Source organism: Octopus bimaculoides, chromosome 24, assembly GCF_046866305.1.
Source record: "Octopus bimaculoides isolate indiv1 chromosome 24, ASM4686630v1, whole genome shotgun sequence".
Lineage (NCBI taxonomy): Eukaryota > Metazoa > Mollusca > Cephalopoda > Octopoda > Octopodidae > Octopus > Octopus bimaculoides.
The window spans coordinates 25696747-25720565 of record NC_142951.1 but is presented as its reverse complement, the minus strand read 5'-3'; the positions used below and the strand labels follow the sequence as shown (position 1 = coordinate 25720565).

Below are 23819 nucleotides of genomic sequence, written 5' to 3'. Positions count from 1 at the left end.
TTGGGGAGTTATAAAACAATGAAGAAGTTTGTTGGAATAGCATGCATTGAAACTAAGAATGTAAAATAAACTCTATTGTCATTGTTGTGTAGATAAACAAACTATGTTGTCATTAGGGGAATGGATATGATTCTAAGAATGACTTTCTGCTACTTTCTCACTGTCAATAATAATGCAGTGAACCATTGATTACCTTGATGATAATGTGGTAACGAACTACGCCATTGTCCACACTAGCTGGTTTGAAGTGTATAACTAAAGGCGCTATTGTTCACAATTTACGATGCAAAATAAATATAAGTCTGGTATAGTCACATCAATGAGATTAAACACGTGGGAGAGAAACTGAAATTAGACTGTTCCGTCAGAGAAGAAATATATAATAAAGTGTCATGAACTGACAAATAAACCTATGTTGTGTCTCTATTGAAGTTATTATGGAGTTATTTTCTATTAATAACCGAGCTGAGAAAAATCACTGAGACCTAAGAAGCTAATAAGATATGGCAGCAAAAAAAAAAAAAAACTCAGAAAATAAATTACATGCGGACGATAATGGATGCAATTATGTCAGATGTGGGTTGATCAATGTAAAGAAATACTGTAAACAAAGAAGAAGAAGAAATAAAACGAGTCCAATTACATTGGTGAGGTGGAATATATAGTAGAAAGACATGACAACGAAAACAAAAAAAAACATAGAAATAACTGATGAGCAGCTGGTGGTAACTGCTTCATAGTAAGTTAAGAAAAGTGAGGACATCCTAACACACACACACACACACACACATACACACACGCACACACATACGCACATACACGCACACACAGGTAAGAGAAGAAGTAAGAATGAAGGTAAAGCGCCGCGAAGAGTAGTTTCCGACGTTTCTGAAAAAAGTCTTTCTTCAAGGTTGAAATAAAAGTTGGGGAGAGAAGACAAGGTTTATGTCCTCTCTGTCACTGTGACTGTAAGCACTGACGGGAAACGCAAAAGAATGGGCGAATGTATCCAAAGACAGGAGGCAGTGGGAGAGAACCATTATGGGAGGGAGAGAGAGAGCGAGAGGGAGAAGAAAAGGGATGCAGGGGAGAGGAAGAGAAAATGGGTAAGACTTTAAATGAAGTAGAGAGAAAATTAGAATGAAAGGAGAGCAAGAAGATAAAGCAGGAATAACTATAATTAAGAGAGGTGGAGGAGAAGGAGAAATCTTTATTGAATCCTAGGACTCCAAGATTGAATGTGTTAGGTTGCGCGTTACACATTCTTAAGTATGTGGCTCATAACGTGAAGAAATACTGGACATTGATAAGCGGTTGATGGAGTAGTTCGTTATGTTGAAGTGGGTAGCGTTAGGCTGACTCGAAATACAGAATAGAATAGTACGAATCACGAAGGTAATCGTGAGGCGACAGCCTGTGTCACTAATGTAAACAGCATAGCAATATTTTGCAAGTGACTCCGTAGTTTGTGTCAGTAGAAGTATGGAAGACGTTTTGTGCACAATAGTACATATTGTGACTTGGAACCGGTGATAGTCATGGCGTTGCATCTATGGCAAGCACATTCAAAATTGGGTGGTGGTGTGTGTAGGTGGGGTATATACAGATCGGAGTGGTTATGGGGTCATTGAGTGGGATTTGGAATTTGCAGCTGAGTATGTGTTTCAATGAGAGGGTGGAGAAGCAGAAAGTATATACTCGACTGAAGAGGTATCGAGTGTTTTCGAATTTGGATTTGAAATCTGAATTAATGCTACAATGTCAACGAAAACGGAGAAATGGAAGACTGAAAGACTGCAGTATGATACGATGAAGTAGCTGTATGCTGTCAACTTAATGTGACAGTCCCTCGAAGGGAATAATACTACTGTTGGTTAGACCTAAGAAGTCTATTCATGACCGAAGGGGGTCTCCTATGTGCTGCTATTCCGGTGGAGACCTAGGAACACTAGTGATTAAGAAGTGGTTCCATACTCCTGAAAACTCAGGAACTCTCATTCCAGACACCTCCAACCGGATGCAGTGTAAAGTTTCATATGGTTATTGGTCATCTTGCTTCGGTCTGTCACTAAGTCCCAGTCACGGAGATTCAGAGAATGGTACTCGTGTTGTACAGGCGTTTATCACTGTAATCCAATAACATATTGATGTCTATTTATGGTGACCTCATTTGTCTTTCTATCAACTGAAAGCCCTATGGCGTTGGAAGAATGGCGACCGATGAAGACTTAACTAGTTGAAATCGCATTTTAAGTTACAACTTCCGTCTGTTGCCTATGCTCCAAAGCATGCAGATTAGCAATGGAACTGAACCTGAGAGGTCATAGACATGAAGTTAGAAATGCTATTGACAATGAAAAGCATGAAGAGATGATAATCATCTGTAAAAATGGTGCAGTCACCATGCGTGTATGTGAAATACACAAAGTGAAATTGATATCACATTATGCAATAATAGAAGAACTATCAACTTCAGAAAGTATAAAAACAATGCATATGTTAACCAAAAGGAAGGAAATATATATATATATATATATATATATATATATATATATATATATATATATATATATATATGTATATATATATATATATATATATATATGTATATATATATATATATATATATATATATGTATATATATATATATATATGAATTTAATATAAACTCCAGCATAAAAATGAATAAATATTAACGAAAACAGAATAAACCAATGAAAAAGTAACAGAACCTCTAACACGTAATCGCTAAAATATTATCTATCTATCTATCTGTCTGACTGTATCTGTGTGTCTGTCTGTGTATCTATCTATCTATCTGTCTATCTGTCTGTGTGTGTCTGTGTATCTATCTATCTATCTGTCTATCTGTCTGTGTGTCTGTCTGTGTATCTATCTATCTATCTATCTATCTGTCTATCTATCTATATGAGTCCATAAACGCACACAAGCGCATACACACATATTAACACCGTAAAATATCAAAGAACGAAGGCAAAAATTTACTCCACTTAATCAGACGAACAAAAGAAAAAAATATATTTGGCAGATGGCGTTAGTAGTGGGTGGGTGCGTGTGTGAGTGAAAGACAAGAAATATAAAGGAAATTACAGCAGAAGAAAAGAGGAAATTAAGGAAGAACTCTGTAGGAAATGAAATAATTGAAAATAAACCTCATCTAAAGCGGAAGTAGAGGTTTGGAGAAAGATATGAGGAGGGCAGGGGGGGGAGGCAGAGAAAGGTAATAGAAATCAGTTTGAACTAATTAATTCAAAATGAGGTTTAACACGAGAGGTTCATTGAGTTAACGTCTGGTCTACTCTTGCTGCTAGAAATAGTCACTATGTCTCAATCTGATCGGATATATCCGTTAAACAATCATTGGCCTTGGAAGCGAACAGTAAAGGACAAACTGGATTACGCAGTCCTGGGGATATACCACCACCACCACCACCGTCTTCATAATCGTTTTAACGTCCCCTTTTCTGTACTTGCCTGGATCGGATGGAATTTGCTACGGCAGACGTTCTCCTGTCGGATGCCCTTCTTGCCGCTAACCCCTTACTTGTTAATATTTTTCCAGGACTATATATGCTTTCATCAAAACGCTTGAAACACTGCATTCTCATGGAAAGAAAACAAATATATAAGCTTAGATGACCTCCAGAGAGTTTTGGTTTTTACATTTAAACAACATTATTGCATCAAATAATTTTTCTTTCTCTAACATTTTACGTAGTTCAACCTACACAAATGAATGTGTGGAAAACAAAATAGGAATTTTGAAAGAAGTTTCCATAAAACTAGTTTTTAAACACCGAATAGCTATAGGGGTCCACAAGACTAAAATAGTAATCAAAGGGGTCCATCAGAATCAAATAGTAAGCAAAGGGGTCCATAGAAAAAAAAAATGGTTAAGAACTCCTGAGTTAAAGGATTAAACAAACAACCCATATTAAAAGGCCGTAGATGATTTATCGTTATTAAGATTATAATTACTTGGACCAATTAATCTTAATTTAACAATCAGTGTTATATTCTTGCATTTTACATTATACATAATTTTTATATAAAAAGAAATTTACGAGTGGCTGTGTGGTAAGTAGCTTGCTTACCAACCACATGGTTCTGGGTTCAGTCCCACTGCGTGGCATCTTGGGCAAGTGTCTTCTATTATAGCCTCAGGACGACCAAAGCCTTGTGAGTGGATATGGTAGACGGAAACTGAAAGAAGCTCGTCGTATATATATATATATATATATATATATATATATATATATGTATGTATGTGTGTGTATATGTGTGTGTATATGTTTGTGTCTGTGTTTGTCCCCCCAACATCGTTAGACAACCGATGCTGGTGTGTTTTTTTCCCCATAAAAGAGACCGATAGAATCAGTACTAGGCTTACAAAGAATAAGTCCTGGGGTCGACTTGCTCGACTAAAGTCGGTGCTCTAGCATGGCCGCTGTCAAATGACTGAAACAAGTAAAAGAGTATAACCTAAAAGGTGACATTACACGTTCGCGCATCAGTTGTATGTCTACTTTCTTTCTTTCTTTCTTTCTTTCTTTCTTTCTTCTGTCAGATTATATGTTTGTGTGTGTGCTTGTGTGTGTGTGTGTGTGTGCGTGTGCGTGTGTTCGTAGCATCGGGCGAAGTACGGCTAAGCATTTCGTCCAGCGTGCTAACAAGTCTGGCAGCTCGCTACCTTAGTAGTAATAATAATAATAATAAAAATAATAATAATATCATCATCATTATCATTGCTATTATTATCGTTATTAATATCATCTTTATTAGTATTGTTATTGTTGGTTGTGACTAAGAAAGGGAATCATGAAACGAGAATCGCTAATGATAAGCTGTTCAGGAATAAATCATTAAAAGTAATTTAATAAAGATGAGGATTTGCAAAAATCTAGACAGCAAATACAGAATCTGCGGAAAACAGGACGAAAGTACTAACCCTCTTCCAAACTTGTGCTGTATGCTAGCAGCAAAAAATGTATACACCCAGACATTGCAATGTAAGCAAAACAGTGCGTTGGAATGATAGCGAAGTCCATGGATTTGAAGCAACGGAAAAATGGTATGAATGTGAGCAGGAGGCTACCTCAAAGAACGAGAATTATAAGATTTTGTAACATTTCACCATAGAGACAATTCCTACTAAGGGGACCAAATATAATTGTGGAGAAAGTGATGTTAAACTGTAGAATCAGTGAATTTGTAGTCCAGTATCAAACTGAAAATTGAGAAATATCATGACCTAACTAGAAGGATGAAGAGATTGTGTAACAAATAGATGAAGATTATAACTATTGGAAATTGGTGCATTGGACACAACATCCAAACTGCTACCTAAAGGGCAGAAGGATAATGGAACTGAGGCACGTATTGTCGACCCGCAGAAAATTGCCATCCCGTACTCTACACAAATCCAAAGAAACATTCAAGCGATTACAAGTCAATCAACTAAATTAGCATATAATAGCTTTCGTATTGTGATAATGATAATTGTTTCTAATTTACACACAACACCAGCAATTTTTAGGGGAGGAGATTACTTGATTAGATCGACCTCAGTTCCTAAAGGAACCCTTGTAGGTCGAGAAAAAGTATATGGAATGGGAGAAAAAGAAGATATAAAAAGTGGGTAGTGAAATCAGTTAATGCTTCATAGTATGGCAATTCTGACTGACGACAAATCTCCAGCTCAGTTGGCTCCAGCAGACTGTATCCCGTATGGACTCCTGTTCAAAGTTACAGATCCCAAGCGAAAACCACCGAAATGCCAAGTTGACATCTAGCGGGGAATAATTTGTTTTCACAATTACGGTATAAGCTTTTCAGTCCCGGTTGTCAATCACCTCAATAAAAAGCTAGGTTGGTTGTGAACCCTGTATCACAAAATAACTGATCGTGGCACACACACTTGTAGAGTTATTTAAAAAAAAAAGAAGGTAAACACCATAATTAATTGCACCGTGGTTCAAGTATATATCAGGGAACTATGTGTACTGATAATACAGGAGGGTGAGCTCTGAGGACTGTCTCTACTGATGGTCACGGAGGGAATGGAAAATACAAAATAGTGAGAATTCAGCCTGATGATTTAAACCAATTAAACACGAGGGAGCAAGCGACATTGTGTATGGTGTAATGTTATGTACAGGATAAAAGAAATCAATGCATCAGATATCTATAATTATATTCTTGTTTAGGCTTACAGCTTTCCCGTTACTTCAAATTTCGTACCGGATGATAATCATCAGATGACATTTCAGTGTACCCCCAATGTAATCAGCATAAACCAGCACAACAATATATAATAGATATACATATACATATATATGTGTATATATAATATTATGATATATATATATGTATATTAATATAATATATAATATATACTATATATATGTGTGTATAAGGCGCAGGAGTGGCTGTGTGGTAAATAGCTTGCTTACCAACCACATGGTCCTGGGTTCAGTCCCACTACGTAGCACCTCAGGCAAGTGTCTTCTACTATAGCCTCGGGCCGACCAAAGCCTTGTGAATGGATTTAGTAGACGGAAACTGAAAGAAGCCCGTCGTATATATGTATATATATATGTGTGCATGTGTGTGTATATGTTTGTGTGTCTGTGTTTGTCCCCCCAACATCGCTTGACAACCGATGCTGGTGTGTTTACGTCCCCGTAATTTAGCGGTTCTGCAAAAGAGACCGATAGAATAAGTACTAGGCTTACAAAGAATAAGTCCTGGGGTCGATTTGCTCAACTAAAGGCGGTGGCCGCAGTCAAATCACTGAAACAAGTAAAAGAGTAAAAGAGTATATATGTCCATTACACTATAACAACCCTTAGGTCCTTATGATATAAACAATATCAAGAACTGCTGCAAATTTTCGTTTCTATTTCTCGATTATTTAGGATAAATCTGCTACTTAACACTCGGAGCTACCTACAGGAATAAATCGAAGATTTGTATTATCATTGGCATAACCAGAAAACGGACGCTGAAAAACTAGATTCGATGCTAATGCTGCCTTACCATTCGGCTACAATTTAGATTTTCTATTTTTAACTGAGAACAATATATTTTCCACAAACTTCACACTGTTTACATAATAAAAGACAGACATCTTTCTGCGAGAACAAAGTTAAAACTATAAAGTCAGACAGCTAGGAAGTGCCATTTCCATAGACCAGTCAGATAGGTAGGAAGTGGTGCTGTAATATGCCTCTCCAACTTGAACAACTCATAATTCTTTCTTCTTCTTCTTCTTCTTCTTCCATAAAATCAGGAACTGAAAGATCGTATTGACATTTCCACCAGACATTGAAACATCTCATATTTTATCAACAAGTACACATTCCTCTCCTCATCCTCCTTCACCACCACCACCACCACCACATCCTCCTGCCCACTCAATCTCTTTCATTTTCTCTCTTTCTGTCTTTCTTTTTCCCTTCGTTCACTATCAGTTTTCTTCTTTTTCTCGAACCGTCTGATTTCTTCTCTAAGCCTTTGTCTCACTTTCCTTTTCTATATCTTTCTTCATTACTCATTGCCTCCTCCTCTCCCTCTTTTCAATCTTCCCCACTTCGCTTCTCTCTCTCCTCCTCCCCCCTCTCTCTCTCTGTCGTTATCTCTTCTATTGTCTTCTCTCTTTTATATTCTCTCCCCCACATGTTTTCCTTTCTTTCTCTTTATCCTCCATACTCCAAACTCCTCTCTAAATCACACTTTCTCTCTCTTGTCTTCCTTTCTCTCTCTTATCTTCCTTTCTCTCTCTTACCTCCCTTTCTCTCATTACTCTTTCACTTTCTCACTTACTGACATAATCTCTACACAAATACACACTGCCATAAATACAAACGCGCTCATACGCATGCACACATATGCACTTCTCCTTTCGGGGTCGATTAAATAAGTACCAGTTACGCACTGGGGTCGATATAATTGACTTAATCTGTTTGTCTGTCTTTGTTTGTCCCCTTTGTGTGTAGCCCCTTGTGGGTAGTAAAGAAATAACACATATACACTTCTTTCTCACACGCCCTCTCACACATAGTCACACACACAAACATACACTCTCTCACACACGTGTACACATATTCACATATACTCTCTCATAGACACAATCACAAGTACACATACATGCATACGTGGCCATATACATATCCTGTTTTCCATGCGCTTACACACAAATAAATACACACGTACTCGCATACACACACGTTTTCCGTATCTCCCTCTGTCTCCTATCGACCCTTGCCACTATATCTGACCAACAATAAGTTTCCAAACGAATATTTCTGATAGACGTGTAACAACGAAATCCACTTCATACATTCACCGTTTGATTTTAAACAAAGACGAAGCGGAAGTTTTCAAGAAAATCTCCTGCGAACCGGAAGTAAGCACACTGAAATTGTCCAACACTGGATTTGGGTTCGGTTTAATCGACCCTGCGCATCCTTTGTTGAAGTTGGTCCTCTGTCCACAGAAAAGACATTATTTCAGAAAATGATGAACTCTCCCGTCTAAAACGACGTATGAGTGTTCAGCTCTTGCCGAACGACCTGCAATAATGATTCGTTTATAGTGATCTATTTGCTCGACTAAAGGCGGAGCTCGAGCATGGCCTCAGTCAAATGACTGAAACAAGTAAAAGAGAGTAAAAATATACAGAAAAACTATAAAAATGCTGCTTACCTTTTTAGATCATATATGTGTGTGTGTAAGAAAATTATGAATAACGCGTTTATGAAGATGCAGATGCATAACATGGATTTTCTGAAAGCTTAAAATTTATTTCTACAAAAATCCATTGAATTGATGACAGGGACGAGAGAGTTGAGATCATCAGGGAGAGGACAATAGTCCATCGCTGATTACACTCACTCTAACATAAATAGGTCATGTGAAACACATATTGGGTCATCCCATAAATAATTCGGTTTTTTTATACTTTTATTTTTCAAAATGAAGATAAACAAAGTTCTTTTTCAATCTAAAATATACTCTCCTTCATTTTCTACAATGCTCGTCCATCTATCTGGTAGACTTGCAAGGCCCCATTTCCAAAATTCACTTGTCTGTAACGAAAAATACTTCTCCAGTACTGTACTGACCTCGTCTACAGAATTCATATTTTTCCCATCCAAATGATTTTGAAGATTGCGGAATAAATGATGATCAAATGGGGCAATGTCTGATGAATATGGTAGGTGGAGCATCGTTTCCCATTGAAACTGCTCCAGCCTTTAGAATGTCATCCTTGCTGTATGTGACCAAACATTATCAAGCTGCTCGCAGTAGATCTCCTTTGTTATCGTTTGGTTTGAATTTTAAAAGTTCAAAATGGACTAAACCTTTCATATCCCACCAAACAGATAACAACACCTTATGTGGGTGAAGACCTTCTTTAGCCTGGGGTGCCAGTGTTTCTCCTACTCCCTAGCTACTATCCTCGGTGCTTGATATTTTTATAGAGAACCAATTTCTCATTGGCAGTCACTATTCAGTCCCCAAAAAGGTTAATTTGTGAGATGTGACAGTAAAAAAGAGCACACATTCACTCTCTGCGCGCGATTAAATTCGGAAATTTCGTGAAGGACCTAATTTACTGACTTTTCCGATGGCATGCAGATGCGCGTGTGCGTGTGCGTGTGCGTGTGTGTGTGTGCGCGCGCGTGTGCGTGTGCGTGTGTGCGCGCGTGTGCGCGTGTGCGTGTGTGCGCGTGTGTGTGTGCGCGCGCGAGCTGGCAGAATCGTTAGCACGCCGGGCGAAATGCTTATCAGTATTTCATCTGCCGCTTACGTTCTGAGTTCAAATTCCGCCGAGGTCGACTTTGCCTTTCATCCTTGCGGTGTTGATAAAATAAGTACCAGTTGAACACTGCGGTGGATGTAATCGACTCATCCGCTCTCCCAAAACGGCTGCCCTCGGAGCAAAATTTTAAACCATCATTATTATTATTATATAGGGGAGAGAGAGAGAGAGAGGGGAGAGGGGGAGAGAGAGAGAGGGGAGAGGGGGAGAGAGAGAGAGAGAGAGAGAGAGAGAGGGGGACAGAAGAAAGAGAGAGACAATGAAAATCTCAAATCGTGTCTGTTTCAATGTCCTCCGAGTTGAAGCCGACTGCGGTGATATTTCACTTCCATCTTTTATATCCTGTATCATTTGATTACAGAAATAGTTACTCGTCCTCTCAAATTAGATATACATTTTTGCATTTCATTGAATCGATAACATATACATATAGCCTTGCACTGTATTATTTATATCTATGCGAACTCAATTCTGCTGTTTTACATCTGTGGAATCTTGATAATAAAATCTATTTTTGGACAATTAACTTCTTTAATGTTTGTGTCTGTAATGTAGAGGTAGAAAAACAAAAGGTAGTCTTACGAGTAGAAATTAAGTAACAGGGGTGATTATGGGGTTAATCACGATCATTTCTGAACTACCTGTTCTCGGGTTAGATTCCACCGCGTGACCTCCTGGATAAATGTCTTCTACAATAACGTTAGACGGTCTGAAGCTTTGTGAGTGATAATTACGAGACAGAAACTACGTGGAAGCCTGTCGGAGGAATTGTTCCTCTTATTTGTTGCTGTACTTAATCCATTGCCCAGTTTTGTCAGTAACTACTAAAATCTATTCATCTATTTTGAGAAGTGAATCTAGAAAGAATTTAACTTCCTGTATATTTTATAATACTGTTTCCGGTTATATTATATTAGTAAAGTCTAAAAGGAACATGCTTAGACTATGGAAAACAGTTATTTCCCGAATTTTCTGGGGGAAAAGATCTATAAAATATTTACTTCCGGTCTGCTGAGAATATTTCTTTGACATGAGCCAAAGATTTTATTTATTTATTTATTTATTGCAGAAAATACTATTGTAATAACTAGTCTTCCATGTTGAAATCAAAATTTATGAGAAGAGATTTTTTTCTGTTAGTTGAGAAATCAATGTCTCGTGTAGAATTATTTCCTGTCTAGAAGATTCTTCAGAAATGATGCTGTAATATTTATGAATTTGCTCATAATGTAAAACGAAATAGCAGCTATTTCAGTCAGTTTCTTTATAATGCGGCGGGGACGGGGATTATTTAATCGGTGTTTGGATTTCATCTCTGAGAAAAAAGTCTTTCGATATGAAGAGGAGAATGAACGTTAGTTTCGTTCAATTATTTTAAGAATTATATCATTTCACTTTAGTTCGCTAAATCAGCAACAGCACCAAGAAACACCACCAACAACAACAACACTGCCGTCGCTCAAACCACAAGCACAACACATTCAATCAGAGAAACATTCAGACACGTACACAACCCGCTTATACAAAGACAACTCTTCTTACATGGAGACTGAAAATGTCCACACAGATACAAACGAAGAAATCGACAGAATAAAGCAAATATTAATCAATAATGTGCTTTCTAATAAAATAATAGACTTAAGCCACCGATCTACACAGACATAATTATAGAAAATACATCAGACACTACATTAAATTAACCTCCGACGCCACCATCCCTGAATGAATATAACTCGCCACATACCTCTGTCTTGAATAGTTTCTTTTCCATCTCCCTACGATTTTCCTTCGCCAACCTCTCGTATCAACAGCCTTAGCAATGTTTCTTTCTCGTTCTACCATGTCTTCTACTTCACACAGGTCACCAATTGAAAGCTTGCTGCGTATGACTGCCTTTTCTTCTAAATATATGGTCCACTCATTAACAAACATATTTACGTTTTCTAACCAACGAATCCCCTATATTCTCCTCAAAGACTTTTCAAAACGCATGACTTTTGCATGAGTAGTTACTGTTATACCAAAACACTACTTCTATTAAAAGTACGCGAGGCTAATGAAGACACAAAAATTTCTGGCATATTGCCGTGAGACGCTTGAAGAAGTGAAAGATGAAAAAAAAAATAATGAAAATAATGGTATCAAATTGTTGCACAAGACCAGGAAAGAGAAGTCGATTACATCGACCTCAATGCTCAACTAGTACTTATTTTATCGATCCCGAATGGATAAAAGGCAAAGTTGACTTCGGTTGCATTTGAACTCAAAACGTAATGAGACGGAAGAAACGCTGCCAGGCATTTTGTTCGGTGTGCTAACGATTCAGCTAGCTTGAAATCATAATAATATATTTGGATTCCGTATCCACTTTTATTCAAAAAAATTGAAGATTTGACTCAAGTAATATATTCCAGATTTGGAACTTTTAATTAAAGCGTAGAATTAATTGGTTTTTTCCCCATTAACTCCATCAGCTTCATCACTTTCATCAGCTTCTCCTCCCCTGCTTGATCGAAGAGATAATTGAAATGTTTATCCATAATTGAAGTTTTTCTCCCAGGAAACTCTTTTCTGTTTGAACAAAGATAAAGTGGCAAAAGGAGTAAGATAAACCTGTGAGTGAGGAGTTCAAATCCACTGTCAGGGGACTGTTCTGTCCCTGGCCTGAACATATATTGGGTCATCCCATAAATAATGCTGTTTTTCCAATTGCATGAACTAAAAGTCGGAAGCGGACGGGATAAACTACCTGCATCAACTTGCTATAAAAGCAGGTAATGATTTTATCTTGTCCTTATTCTTAGTGCAAGTTGTGAAGAGTGCAGTTCGATTTTAACAATTATTTTTTCAAAGCTATAATGGAAATGACAAAGGAGCATATTCGGCATATTTTACTTTATGAGTTCAATAAAGGCAACAACGCAACGTTCGAGAGATATAAATGCAGTATATGGGAATCGGACAATAAGCGTAAGCCAATGTCAGCGGTGATTCCAGAAATTCCGAGCCGGAAACTACAGCCTAAAAGAGGAGCCTCATCCTGGAAGATCTGTAGAGCTCGACGAGGATGTCCTGCAAACCCTAGTGGAACAAAATCCCATCGTAACTGTTGAGGAACTAGCAGTATATTATATACTTTTCGACGTTTATTATTTTCTATCAGGTCTGTTCTTTTGACGTTGACATTTCGCCACTTTTAGCGGTCCTTAGCATTTGGCACCTAGGTACTTGGATTAGTGGAGCAGCGGAGGAGAGTGGCCTTGAGCTGATCACGAAAATAGAATCTAGGAGCTCCGCGTGGTCTAGTACCCGAGGCCAACTCTTCAAAGCAGAGTTGAAGGGGAAGGCACGTTTGAGGTATACGTATGACGTGTCCAGACAAGAGAAGGCGGAGTTTGCCACAATGGCTTCAACATGGATTGTTAAGCGATGAGACACACAAATGTATATATACATACATACACACACACACACACATATATGTATATATATATATATATATATATATATATATATATATATATATATATATATATATATATATATATATATATATAAATAGTAATAAAGGAGTTACGACGCAAAAACGTATATATTGAATATATACGTTTTTGCGTCGTAACTCCTTTATTATTATTAATATAACCAAAAGGATCGATTCTTGAAGAGTCTACATACCTTCACTGTCGTTTTTTTCTGCTATTTCGGTGATGATTTTTTGAGTTAGCTTACCAATTATTTTTGTTCGTAGTTAATTTATAATATATATATATATATAGATATATATATATATACAACGAGCTTCTCTCAGTTTCCGACTACCAAATCCACTCACGAGGCTTTGGTCGGCCCGAGGCTATAGTAGAACACACTTGCACAAGTTGCTACGCAGTGGGACTGAACCTGGAACCATGCGGTTGTGAAGTTACCTTCTTACCACACAGCCGATAAACATAAACGCGCACACACGCGTATGTACTTTACTTTACATATCAATTGCAGTGAATGGGTTTACTTGTTTAAAAGAATAAGCCAACGGAGTCGATTAAGTTTGTTATTGATAGCGCATGTTTACGGATATGGTATTTAGATAAGTTAGAAGAATTCCCACAGGGAGCAGCTGTCATTCTTTCTTAGTTGGCTTGCACTTGTGATTTGTGGAAAAGCAAGAAGTTACTTTTAACCAGATAACTTAGCGGTTGTTGCAAGTGCTCTCTCTCTTTTACTCTTTTACTTGTTTCAGTAATTTGACTGCGGCCATGCTGGAGCACCGCCTTTAGTCGAGCAAATCGACCCTAGGACTTATTCTTTGTAAGCCTAGTACTTATTCTGCCGGTCTCTTTTGCCGAACCGCTAAGTTACAGTTGTCAAGCGATGTTGGGGGAACAAACATAGACACACAAACATATACACACACAAACATATACACACACACACACACACACACATACACACACACACACACATATATATATATATATATATATATATACATATATACATATATACGACGGGCTTCTTTCAGTTTCCGTCTACCAAATCCACTCACAAGGCTTTGGTTGGCCCGAGGCTACAGTAGAAGACACTTGCCCAAGGTGCCACGCAATGGGACTGAACCCAGAACCATGTGGTTGGTAAGCAAGCTACTTACCACACAGCCACTCCTGCGTACATGAATATTTTTTTTCCAAATTATGGTTTTTGCATGGATTTGTTTTATAAAATCTGTTTTTTGGAGAAGGAGGATAACATTACTAGTAATCTGCTGGATTTCGAAATATTTAGTGATTGTGTAGAACAAGAAATGGCAAGTTTAATTTTTTTAGTTAGCTGCAAACATATTTAAAACTAGGATATAACGTATTTGCTGCGCAAGTAAAAAGATTTAGAAAGATAGTTAATAGCTATGATTTACTGGTAGATGTTACTAATAATCTTACAAGAAGTATGATTGGATAAGATTATAAAGCAAAAAAGGATTAATTAACCAAATTAATTATAGCCTAAATTTACACAATGATACATAAAGTGTGGTGTTGTTTCAAGCTTACAATTAAGCTGCAAATTAGATGCTTAACATTGACAACACATTATTGATAATACGTTGGGGTTAATGAGATTAGTTAAAAGCCATATGCTTGAGTCGTATAAAACGTTACTCAAGGGGTCTTCTCTTTCTCTCCCCCCCTCTCTCTCATTTGCTATTGATGATTACTTCCGCGAGTTCCAGTTCGAAGACTAATCGTTCTTTAACACATAAAAGCTCGTACAGGTCAGACAGAAGAATACTGTCTCTCTGGTAGGGTAATTTGCAACTGAACTGTGGTCATTAGTTTCTTTGTTAGTTTACTACTTTAGTGTATGGTGTAAAATATGTTTCTTATTTCTTTTATTGCCTACAAGGGGCTACACAGAGAGGGGACAAACAAGGACAGACAAAGGGGTTAAGTGGATTATATCGATCCCAGTGCGTAACTGGTACTTAATTTATCGACCCCGAAAGGATGAAAAGCAAAGTCGACCTCGGCGGAATTTGAACTCAGATCGTAACGGCAGACGAAATACGGCTAAGCATTTCGCCCGGCGTGCTAACGTTTCTGCCAGCTCGCCGCCTTTCGATACGTATTTCTGTTCTCTCTTTAAAGTCTGCTGGTAATTACAGTTCTGCTGAATTTCTTTTACCTATCTAACGTTGTACAGTCTCTTCTGCTATATTGGTTTCTTGAAATAATATGTTGCAGAGATTAGATATAATTTTATCATAAGATCATATTGAGTTGTAAATAGTTACGGTTTAACTAGGCCGGCAGATTTTAAGCACACGCACGTATAACATATATTTAACATATTAGTTTCAAATTTTAGCTCAAGGCCGGCAATTTCGGATGAAGTGGGTAAGTCGATTACATCGACCCCAGTTACTCAACTAGTACTTATTTTATCGATCTCAAAAGGATGAAAGGCAAAATCGACCTCGGCAGAATTTGAACCCAGAACGTAAAGACGGACAAAATGCCGTTAAGCATTTTGTCCGGCGTGCTAACCGTTCTGCTTACTCGCCGCCTTCAAACATATATAATATATAAAACTATTTTCTTTTGAAAATAGTATCGTCTTTCTAATATATACACATGTATAAATATATAGATTCAGTTTTGGTTAGCAACTTTGTTTTATAAAGCTTTCCACGGGTACCGGCTACAAGTGCAGCTTTGCAACAACAAAAAATGATCGTATTACAGGCGATACATCCGGAAATCCATTAATATTCGTAGAGTATATATACGCGTGTGTGGCAGTTGTGTATGCGTATGTAGCTCTGTGTGTGTGGGGGTGGGGGCTCTGAGTGTGTAAGAGGGCTGTGTGTGTGTGTGTGTGTGTGTGTGTGTGTAGAAACACATACACACAAACACACACACAGAGAATGAAACTATGTACTTTATTTTGTTCGAAAGTATTTTCCCTTAAACGTTCGCCAATTTGTTTTGTTAGCGATTGATTGATTGTGGTAGACTCTCGCCATTTATGCACGTGATATTCCAATTTTAAACCTGTTATTTATAACACTTAATTCAGTTCTCTGACACTTACTCAGCTGTATGACCTCCCACCACCTCCCTACCTATTTAAAATGGCGCTTTGTCTTCGATCATATATAACAATCTATGAGAAAAACAAGCGTTATAGTAACTGTGTGTGAGCTTGTCTGTGTACGCATGTGCGCGCGCGTGTATGTGGATGCATGTGTGTGCGTGAGTGTGTGCATAGATGCGCTAGTACATATTTGTATTAGAACACGCGTATGTGTGTGTGTGTGAGCTCCTTTCATTTAAAATCAACACTATTTGTTTTACGTTCAAGTCTTTCATTTTCGTTTCGACAATAAACTATGAAATGCAGTTAAAATGTATTTCTCGCAAGATCTACGAAAACTTCTCGCTGATTTATTTCGATCAAGGTAACGGCTACTCTTGCTGAAGCTGACAGTAATTAGAATTCTTACACTTTCCTTCACTTAACATCTTCGACTGTCTCTCACCTACTGTCTATTTGTTGTTTGAGTTTCCCCGGTACAAGCATGATAGCAAACATTGTACATGTACGTGATATATGCATGCATGTGTGTGTGTGTGTGTGTGTGTGTGTGCGTGTGAGTTTGTGCCTGTGTGTGTCTGTGTCTATGTCTATGTGCAGGCGCGTGTGAAATTAAAGTATATATTACATGTGTCTACAATTTATATGTATATATATATATGTGTATATATATATAGTTGAAATTTACAGAAAATCAAAAGACGAAGACAGGTGTATAAACAACAAACAGGTGTATTAGTTTAACGCTCGGGAAGGTGGGAAAGTCTTTTACGTTTGGAGCCTATGCCATTCAACAGAAAGGAACACGAGGAAATATATATATGTGTGTGTGTGTGTGTGTGTGTGTGTGTGTGTGTGTAGATAGATGCATAAAGTGGAATATGAGTACAGTGTAGATTTCGGAGCGTAATCAGTTAATATTAAAAATTGAAATACTCAAGTGTTAAACTTTAAAGTGAAAGTCAGAGGCGAGATAAATTATTCACAAACATGTAAGAGCCTTACTCAGGTACCGAGGTACAACTGTCCATACGCTGTACTTTTAGGGCGAACCCGAAAGAAGATTTAAGGTATGCAATTTCATCGCCTGTCAAAGACAACTAACTTCTCCAGTTACATCCGATAAAAATTAGCTTGTAATTTCAGTGTAAGATGGAAAATACACGAAAGACTCAAACTACACTGGAACGGTAGCTAAAGCTGTAAGATATGCACTTATGAGAAATGACTTATATGGAAATAGTTCAGTCAAACAGGTATGTACCTTCAAAATCGGAAATGCTCGGAAAATGCAGACACGACGGAAAATACATTCCGAAATCTTGATCGCAACCGCCCCGAAGGCATAGCAAACTGATATTCATATCTTGGTACTGCACAGTGTAGGTATACGTGTGTCAATACTGCATCTAGTCTCCAGCTTTACACTAAACGCAAGAACACATCTAAGGAAAACAAATATACAGAAATCAGTAATTCTGACTATCATTGTTTGCAGCTACGAAACATCATATGCATAGTGAAAACATCCAATGATGATGGTTAATTCTTTTAGTATGTTGGTCATGTGAAATTATGCATTGTTTTGTTCAAATGTGATAATATAATCTAAAAGATTACATTTTAAAACGGATAGGCTGCAATACTGACATAAGATAGCAATAAAATGAATCTTAAATATAATAAAGGATATGAAAATGAGACGTATTTGTTACACTACGAACACTACAAAATCTAAAGTTAAAGCCAGAAGTTAATGAAAAGTTCAGCAGCTGCGCCGGATCTTTGAAGTTGGATGTTGCCGAGAGCAACGTTAGGCTAATAGGAGGAAGAATAAAGCTCATCTGCAGGAAATGCCGAGCAGTAAATGGTCTCTGAGAGAAAACAGATTTACTTCCCTGAACTGGAAAAATAATTGACTGGCAAGAAAAAAAGAGGGTCATTGTAACAGCCCTGCATGTAAAGTTACAAGGAAAGAAATTGTCATCCGATGAGAAATATGGCATTTGTCAATCTTATAAGTTTCCAGATGGGTGGTGCCTGAAATTTTTCAGAAAGAAATCATTAGCTCTTTATCAGAAATCGAAAATTTCAGAGAAGCTTCTCTTTGATTTGGCTCATAAGATTATACAGTTTCATAGGTTTTATTATAAAACGAAGAAAGCAGCATAATTGAACTGTTTCGTATTGGAAACCTGTTGAGGCATTCATATTTTTTTTTTTTTTTTTACTTGACTGCGAACGGAACACTGGATAAAGTAGGAAGTAGAATTGTCTCTGTTAAAACAAGACATGAGAAACATTTTATGGCATTTTTCTTATTGGAAAGGAAAAAAAAAAATTCATTTTCAATGAAAGCAAGTTTTACATTTTATTGAAAAATATTTTGTTTGTTCCTTTGCTGGCGAATCTAAAATAAATCCTATAGTTGTTAGCAAAAATTCTACAGTGCTGATGTAGGGATAATTTAGAGCTCATCTAAGCCAACGAAAATATATAGAAACACATCGAACACTAGTCAAAGTACATCCTATGTGTTTTGCCTGGTGGTCTTCAGTCACCGGATGTTCCTTTGGACAAGCTATTTGAGGTTGGAATAAGGAAGTATATGAGACCATGGGTATAATCTAATGAAGTGGAAAATACGGCAGTAGCTAATCTAAATTTTAAAAAAATCCTGGCCTTGCTATGAACACCTGGATTAAAATAGCTACGAATGCTTCAAACTGATCATATGTTATCTAAGAGCGTTTGAAAGAAGTAATATATTAAATGGGACAAATGATAAACTTGTCTGCATTGATCACGAGGAAACTACTGAAGAAGATCGTGAAAAGATCTGCTGGGACATTGATGAAAATCTCAGTCAAGAGTATATTTGGAAAATCTAACAATAAATCAGACTTAAGTGGTTGCTAAATGATAAGCTCATTTGATGAACATTAGCTATTTTATAACTTCTGCTAAAAGCTTCACTTCGTACAGAAAATCATGACAGTTTTTGTTTCCGCTCTATATGTTCTAAAATTTACACAAATCTTGCATTGCTCCCTTAAAAATATAAATAATTATTGCTGTAGTCAGGAGTTGTATTATATAAGAGGATAATACCAAAAAAAAAAAAAAAAAGTACATACATACACACATACAATTTTGTCTCTTCCAATAACACAGAAGACACAATCATTTGTCAAGTAATTTTAACTCGCAGATAGTTGCAAATTCTAAGAAACTTCAAAATCACTGATGATCTGCCTTGGTGATCTCATATACATATAACACAACAAAACTGCATCCGGAAGATTGTGCCACAGCACTGTGGCGAGAATATTCAATCTAAAAATCCTCCATTCTATTTAGATGTGACTCGAGGGATATTTGGATGTTATTTGCTGCAGATGGATTGAGCATTACAGATTATGTCGTTTAGATAATTTGGGGTGCAAATCTACATTGTGTTTATTTATAATCACACACTTGTGACATTCTGTCTTCCACTCAACATTTGACTCCCATTTTCTACATTCTCCTCCTCTTCCAGTTCCTACATTAACTACATCATTCCTTCACTTCAATCCATCTCATTGAAAACACACCAAGTCACAACACTTACTCAATCTTACACTCATCTCTCTCTCTCTCTCTCTCTCTCTCTCTCTCTCTCTCTCTTACACACACAGTCCTTCACATTCAGATAGAAAGTAATTCCAGTGCGTTCTAATTTTCACACGTCCTCATCATAACTGCTTGTAGGGGCATCGTAATTCGTTATGCTACAATAATATACTACAAAATAAAGCGGCGAGCTGGCAGAAACTTTAGCACGCCGGGCGAAATGCTTGCAGATATTTCGTCTGTCTTTACGTTCTGAGTTCAAATTCCGCCGAGGTCGACTTTGCCTTTCATCCTTTCGTGGTCGATAAATTAAGTACCAGTTGCATACTGGGGTCGATCTAATCGACTAGCTCCCTCCCACCAAATTTCGGGCCCGTGCCTAGAGTAGAAAATAATAATATACTACAAAGTATAGTAAATATTTTTTTATAAGTCAACACTATTCAGGCGTAACAGAAATAGGTGCTGGCTATAATTTCTATCGAAAATCTGTGGAGATAACCTGAATAAGTAACACCATACCTGCATATCATCAAATATAAGGTCAATAAAACAACCAGTACAATAATAGACTGGATTCAGTTCAATAAACAGCAAGAGGTTGATATTTTGGCTGTGCTAGGCGAGTTCTAACCGCGGTCTAATAAACCTCAAAAGTGTGTATTCCGGCGGGTGTATTAGGCGGTACGAGTCGACCATTGCAACCTGATTTTGTAAGAAACAAGAGGCCTATATGTTGCGTGTGTTACGCCAGCTATGTTACTCTGTACAATAAACAGAGAGAGGTTTATGTTTTGTGAGTACATAGGGAGCCAAGCCTCCCAGTTTAATAACTACAGAGAGACGTGTACCCCGGGTATACTGAGCAAGTAATTCACATGCACCTAAAGTGTTAAATGTTCTTCATAATAAGTCCATTCTTGCATTATATATTGTATATTGTCTTCAGATCTAATGTGTGCATATGTGTATCTGTGTTTGTGTGTGTGTATCCGTGTGTGTGTATATGTGTACCCGTGTATATGTGTATGTGTGTGTGTGTGTGTGTGTGAACCTAATGGATTAAGTCAGGTTGGGTTTATATGTATTGAAATAGTTTAAAGTTTCTATGCATATACTTATTCCATATCTGAAGTTTCAGCTACAGCTGTACACACCATGACAAGACAACAACCAAGTAATACACACACACACACACACACACACACACATACACTCATACGCACACTCACACACGTACACATACATGCACATGCTAATGCATTCACACATACACACATATACACGAACACAGACACAAACTCATACATGTCTTCCATTATAGCCTCGGGCTGTCCAAGGTCTTCTGAGAGGATTTGGTTGACGGAAACTGAAAGGAGCCCGTCGTATATGTGTGTGCGTGTGTGTGTGTATGTATATGTGTGTGTGTTTCTGTCTGTATTTCCTCTCCTACCACTGCTTGACAACCGGTGTTGGTGTGTTTACGTTCCCGTATCTTAGCAGTTCGGCAAAAGAGGCTTATAGAAAAACCAAAACGTCCTGGGGGTACTTATTCTATCAGCCATAGTCTAATGACGGGAAACAAATAAAACGATAAAAGATAAGAGACATTTAAATTAAATTCCAAATATATTTTTTCCCTTCCATTACAAAATTCATTTCCGAAACTCGGAAGCTCCGAAAAAAACCCCGTCCAATGACATCTGTATGTATCATGTGATCTCTGTTTCACACTGACCTGTTCGTTCGACTCTCCTCCATTCGCAACTCCTACACCTCTGCGAGGCCGCTCAGGTGATTGACAAACAAACAAACAAACAACCGTAGCATTCATCTCCCCCTCCTGCTGTTGCTTCCCTCTCGCTGTTTCGGGTCATGTTATTGATGTAGCTGCTATTGTTGTGGTAATTGCTGCTGCTGCTGCTGTTGTTGTTGTTGCTGCTATTGTTGTAGTGATTGCTGAAGAAATGAGTGTATTTGGTCTTAATTATTATTCGTATAATTAGTAGTAAAATTAGTAATTGTTGTTGCTAACGTGAATGCGAACGGATTATTTTTTTGTTGTTGTTGTTGCTGTTATTGTTTAGCCCAAGGTCAAAGGTAAGCCAACCGTGGCTTTCCCATCTTTTTTGGTTCCTTCTTTCAGACGTCTGAAACTGTAATATCAATATCCAATGTCCTATATTTTCAGGGACACTAGGCTGCTATTTCTACCAATTCGAACGATCAAATATAAACGCCTTCGTCGGTGTTGTTGTTGTCACTGTTGTTGTTGTTGTTGTCGTCGTCATCACTTTGCTGCACAAACTGTAGTAGTAGTAGTAGTGGTGGTAGCAGTAGAAGTGGTAGTAACAGCAGCAAAAGTAGCTACTACTACTACTACTACTACTACTGCTGCTGCTACAACAACAACAATTACCACCACCACCACCACCACTACTACTACTACCACCACCACCACTACTACTGCTGCTGCTGTTGCTTCTACAACAAAAACAATTACCAGCACCACCACCACCACAACTACTATTACTACTGCTGCTGCTGATGATGATGATTTTACAAAAACAACTACTTCTACTACTACTGCTGCTGCTGCTGCAGTGAATGATCCATATTTCGTAATGTGGTGCAGTGGCGGGGGGGGGGGAAGTTGCTGGCAATGTTACGATAGAGCACCGCACTAGATAACTTCCACTCAGCCAAGTCTCCTTCAACTGTCCTTAATTCCAATACCACTGATAGCGAAGACTTCTCTGACCCCCTTCCAGGGGTCATTTGGAACAAGTAACCAACTGATGTCATTTGTCCTTTGGTCAGCTCCGATAGAATTAGAATCATGATAAAAGACACTCCAAACATGACCATCCAGTAGAGTAACTGAGGCGGGCTGACGAGGGCGGCACTTTAGGAGTTTAGTGTCTAAGTCTATATGGGTATCATTGGCTCCAGGTGGGGTCGGGTTGCACCCTCGAGGGCTACCCCGGGTGGCACACATTTTACTGTATATTTCCCAGGCACAATGCACTCAATACCAAAATTTACAAGATGTACTTCTTTTCCAGGTGGGCTGTTAGTGTGTGGCTGCTATTTCTAGCACAATGAGACACCCGTTGAATTGTCAGCTCCTTTTTCTTGATTAGATTTGATGGTGTACAGCAGACGACGACCTATGAATAAAGGTTTTCCTGCCATGACCATCCCGTCTTGTAAAAGTGAAATTCCTCCCCATTGGGTCAATTGATTTACTTTAAATTAACGGTTACTCATCACGTGCTACCCTTTGCCTCAATGTATACCAGTAATATCCGGCGGTAGAACAGAAAAGAAGTCAGTAGATTTCAGGTAGAATCGGTTGTTGTTGTTGCTGCTGCTGATATTGCTGCTGCGGATCTTGTGGCTGTTGTAAATGTAATTTTTCCTGCTGCTGCTGCTGTTATCTTTGTTGTTGCTGTTGGTGTTGTTGCTGTTCCTGCTGCTGCTGTCATTGCTTTTGTTGTTTTTATCCTTGTTGTTATTGTCGTTGATGCTGCTGGTGATGATGCCACTGTTGATGTGTAGTCTCAAATCTACTCTGAGATCCAGCAGACCCACGATCAAAACCGTTCCAGCCGTGACCAACTATCCTGTCTTTTTAAGGGGATTTAGAGTCATATTATCCCATGTATCTTCCAAATCTATGGCAGTAATGTAAAATTTCAGGACAATTTGACTGTTATATCTAGCACGTCGAGCTCTCGCATACAGGTATTCTCCCTCTCC

The 23819-nt window shown here is 38.0% G+C and overlaps 1 protein-coding gene across 1 annotated transcript in view; it reads right to left on the bottom strand.

Annotated features, from left to right (window-relative positions):
• Positions 1 to 12365: 12365 nt before the first annotated feature.
• Positions 12366 to 23819, bottom strand: part of LOC149131235 (uncharacterized) — a 214205-nt gene continuing 202751 nt past the window's right edge. Inside the window, exon 4 of the mRNA XM_089341443.1 lies at positions 12366 to 12419. Coding sequence (XP_089197569.1) covers positions 12381 to 12419 — 39 coding nt within the window. The 3' untranslated portion in view covers positions 12366 to 12380. The remainder of the gene's footprint in view (positions 12420 to 23819) is intronic.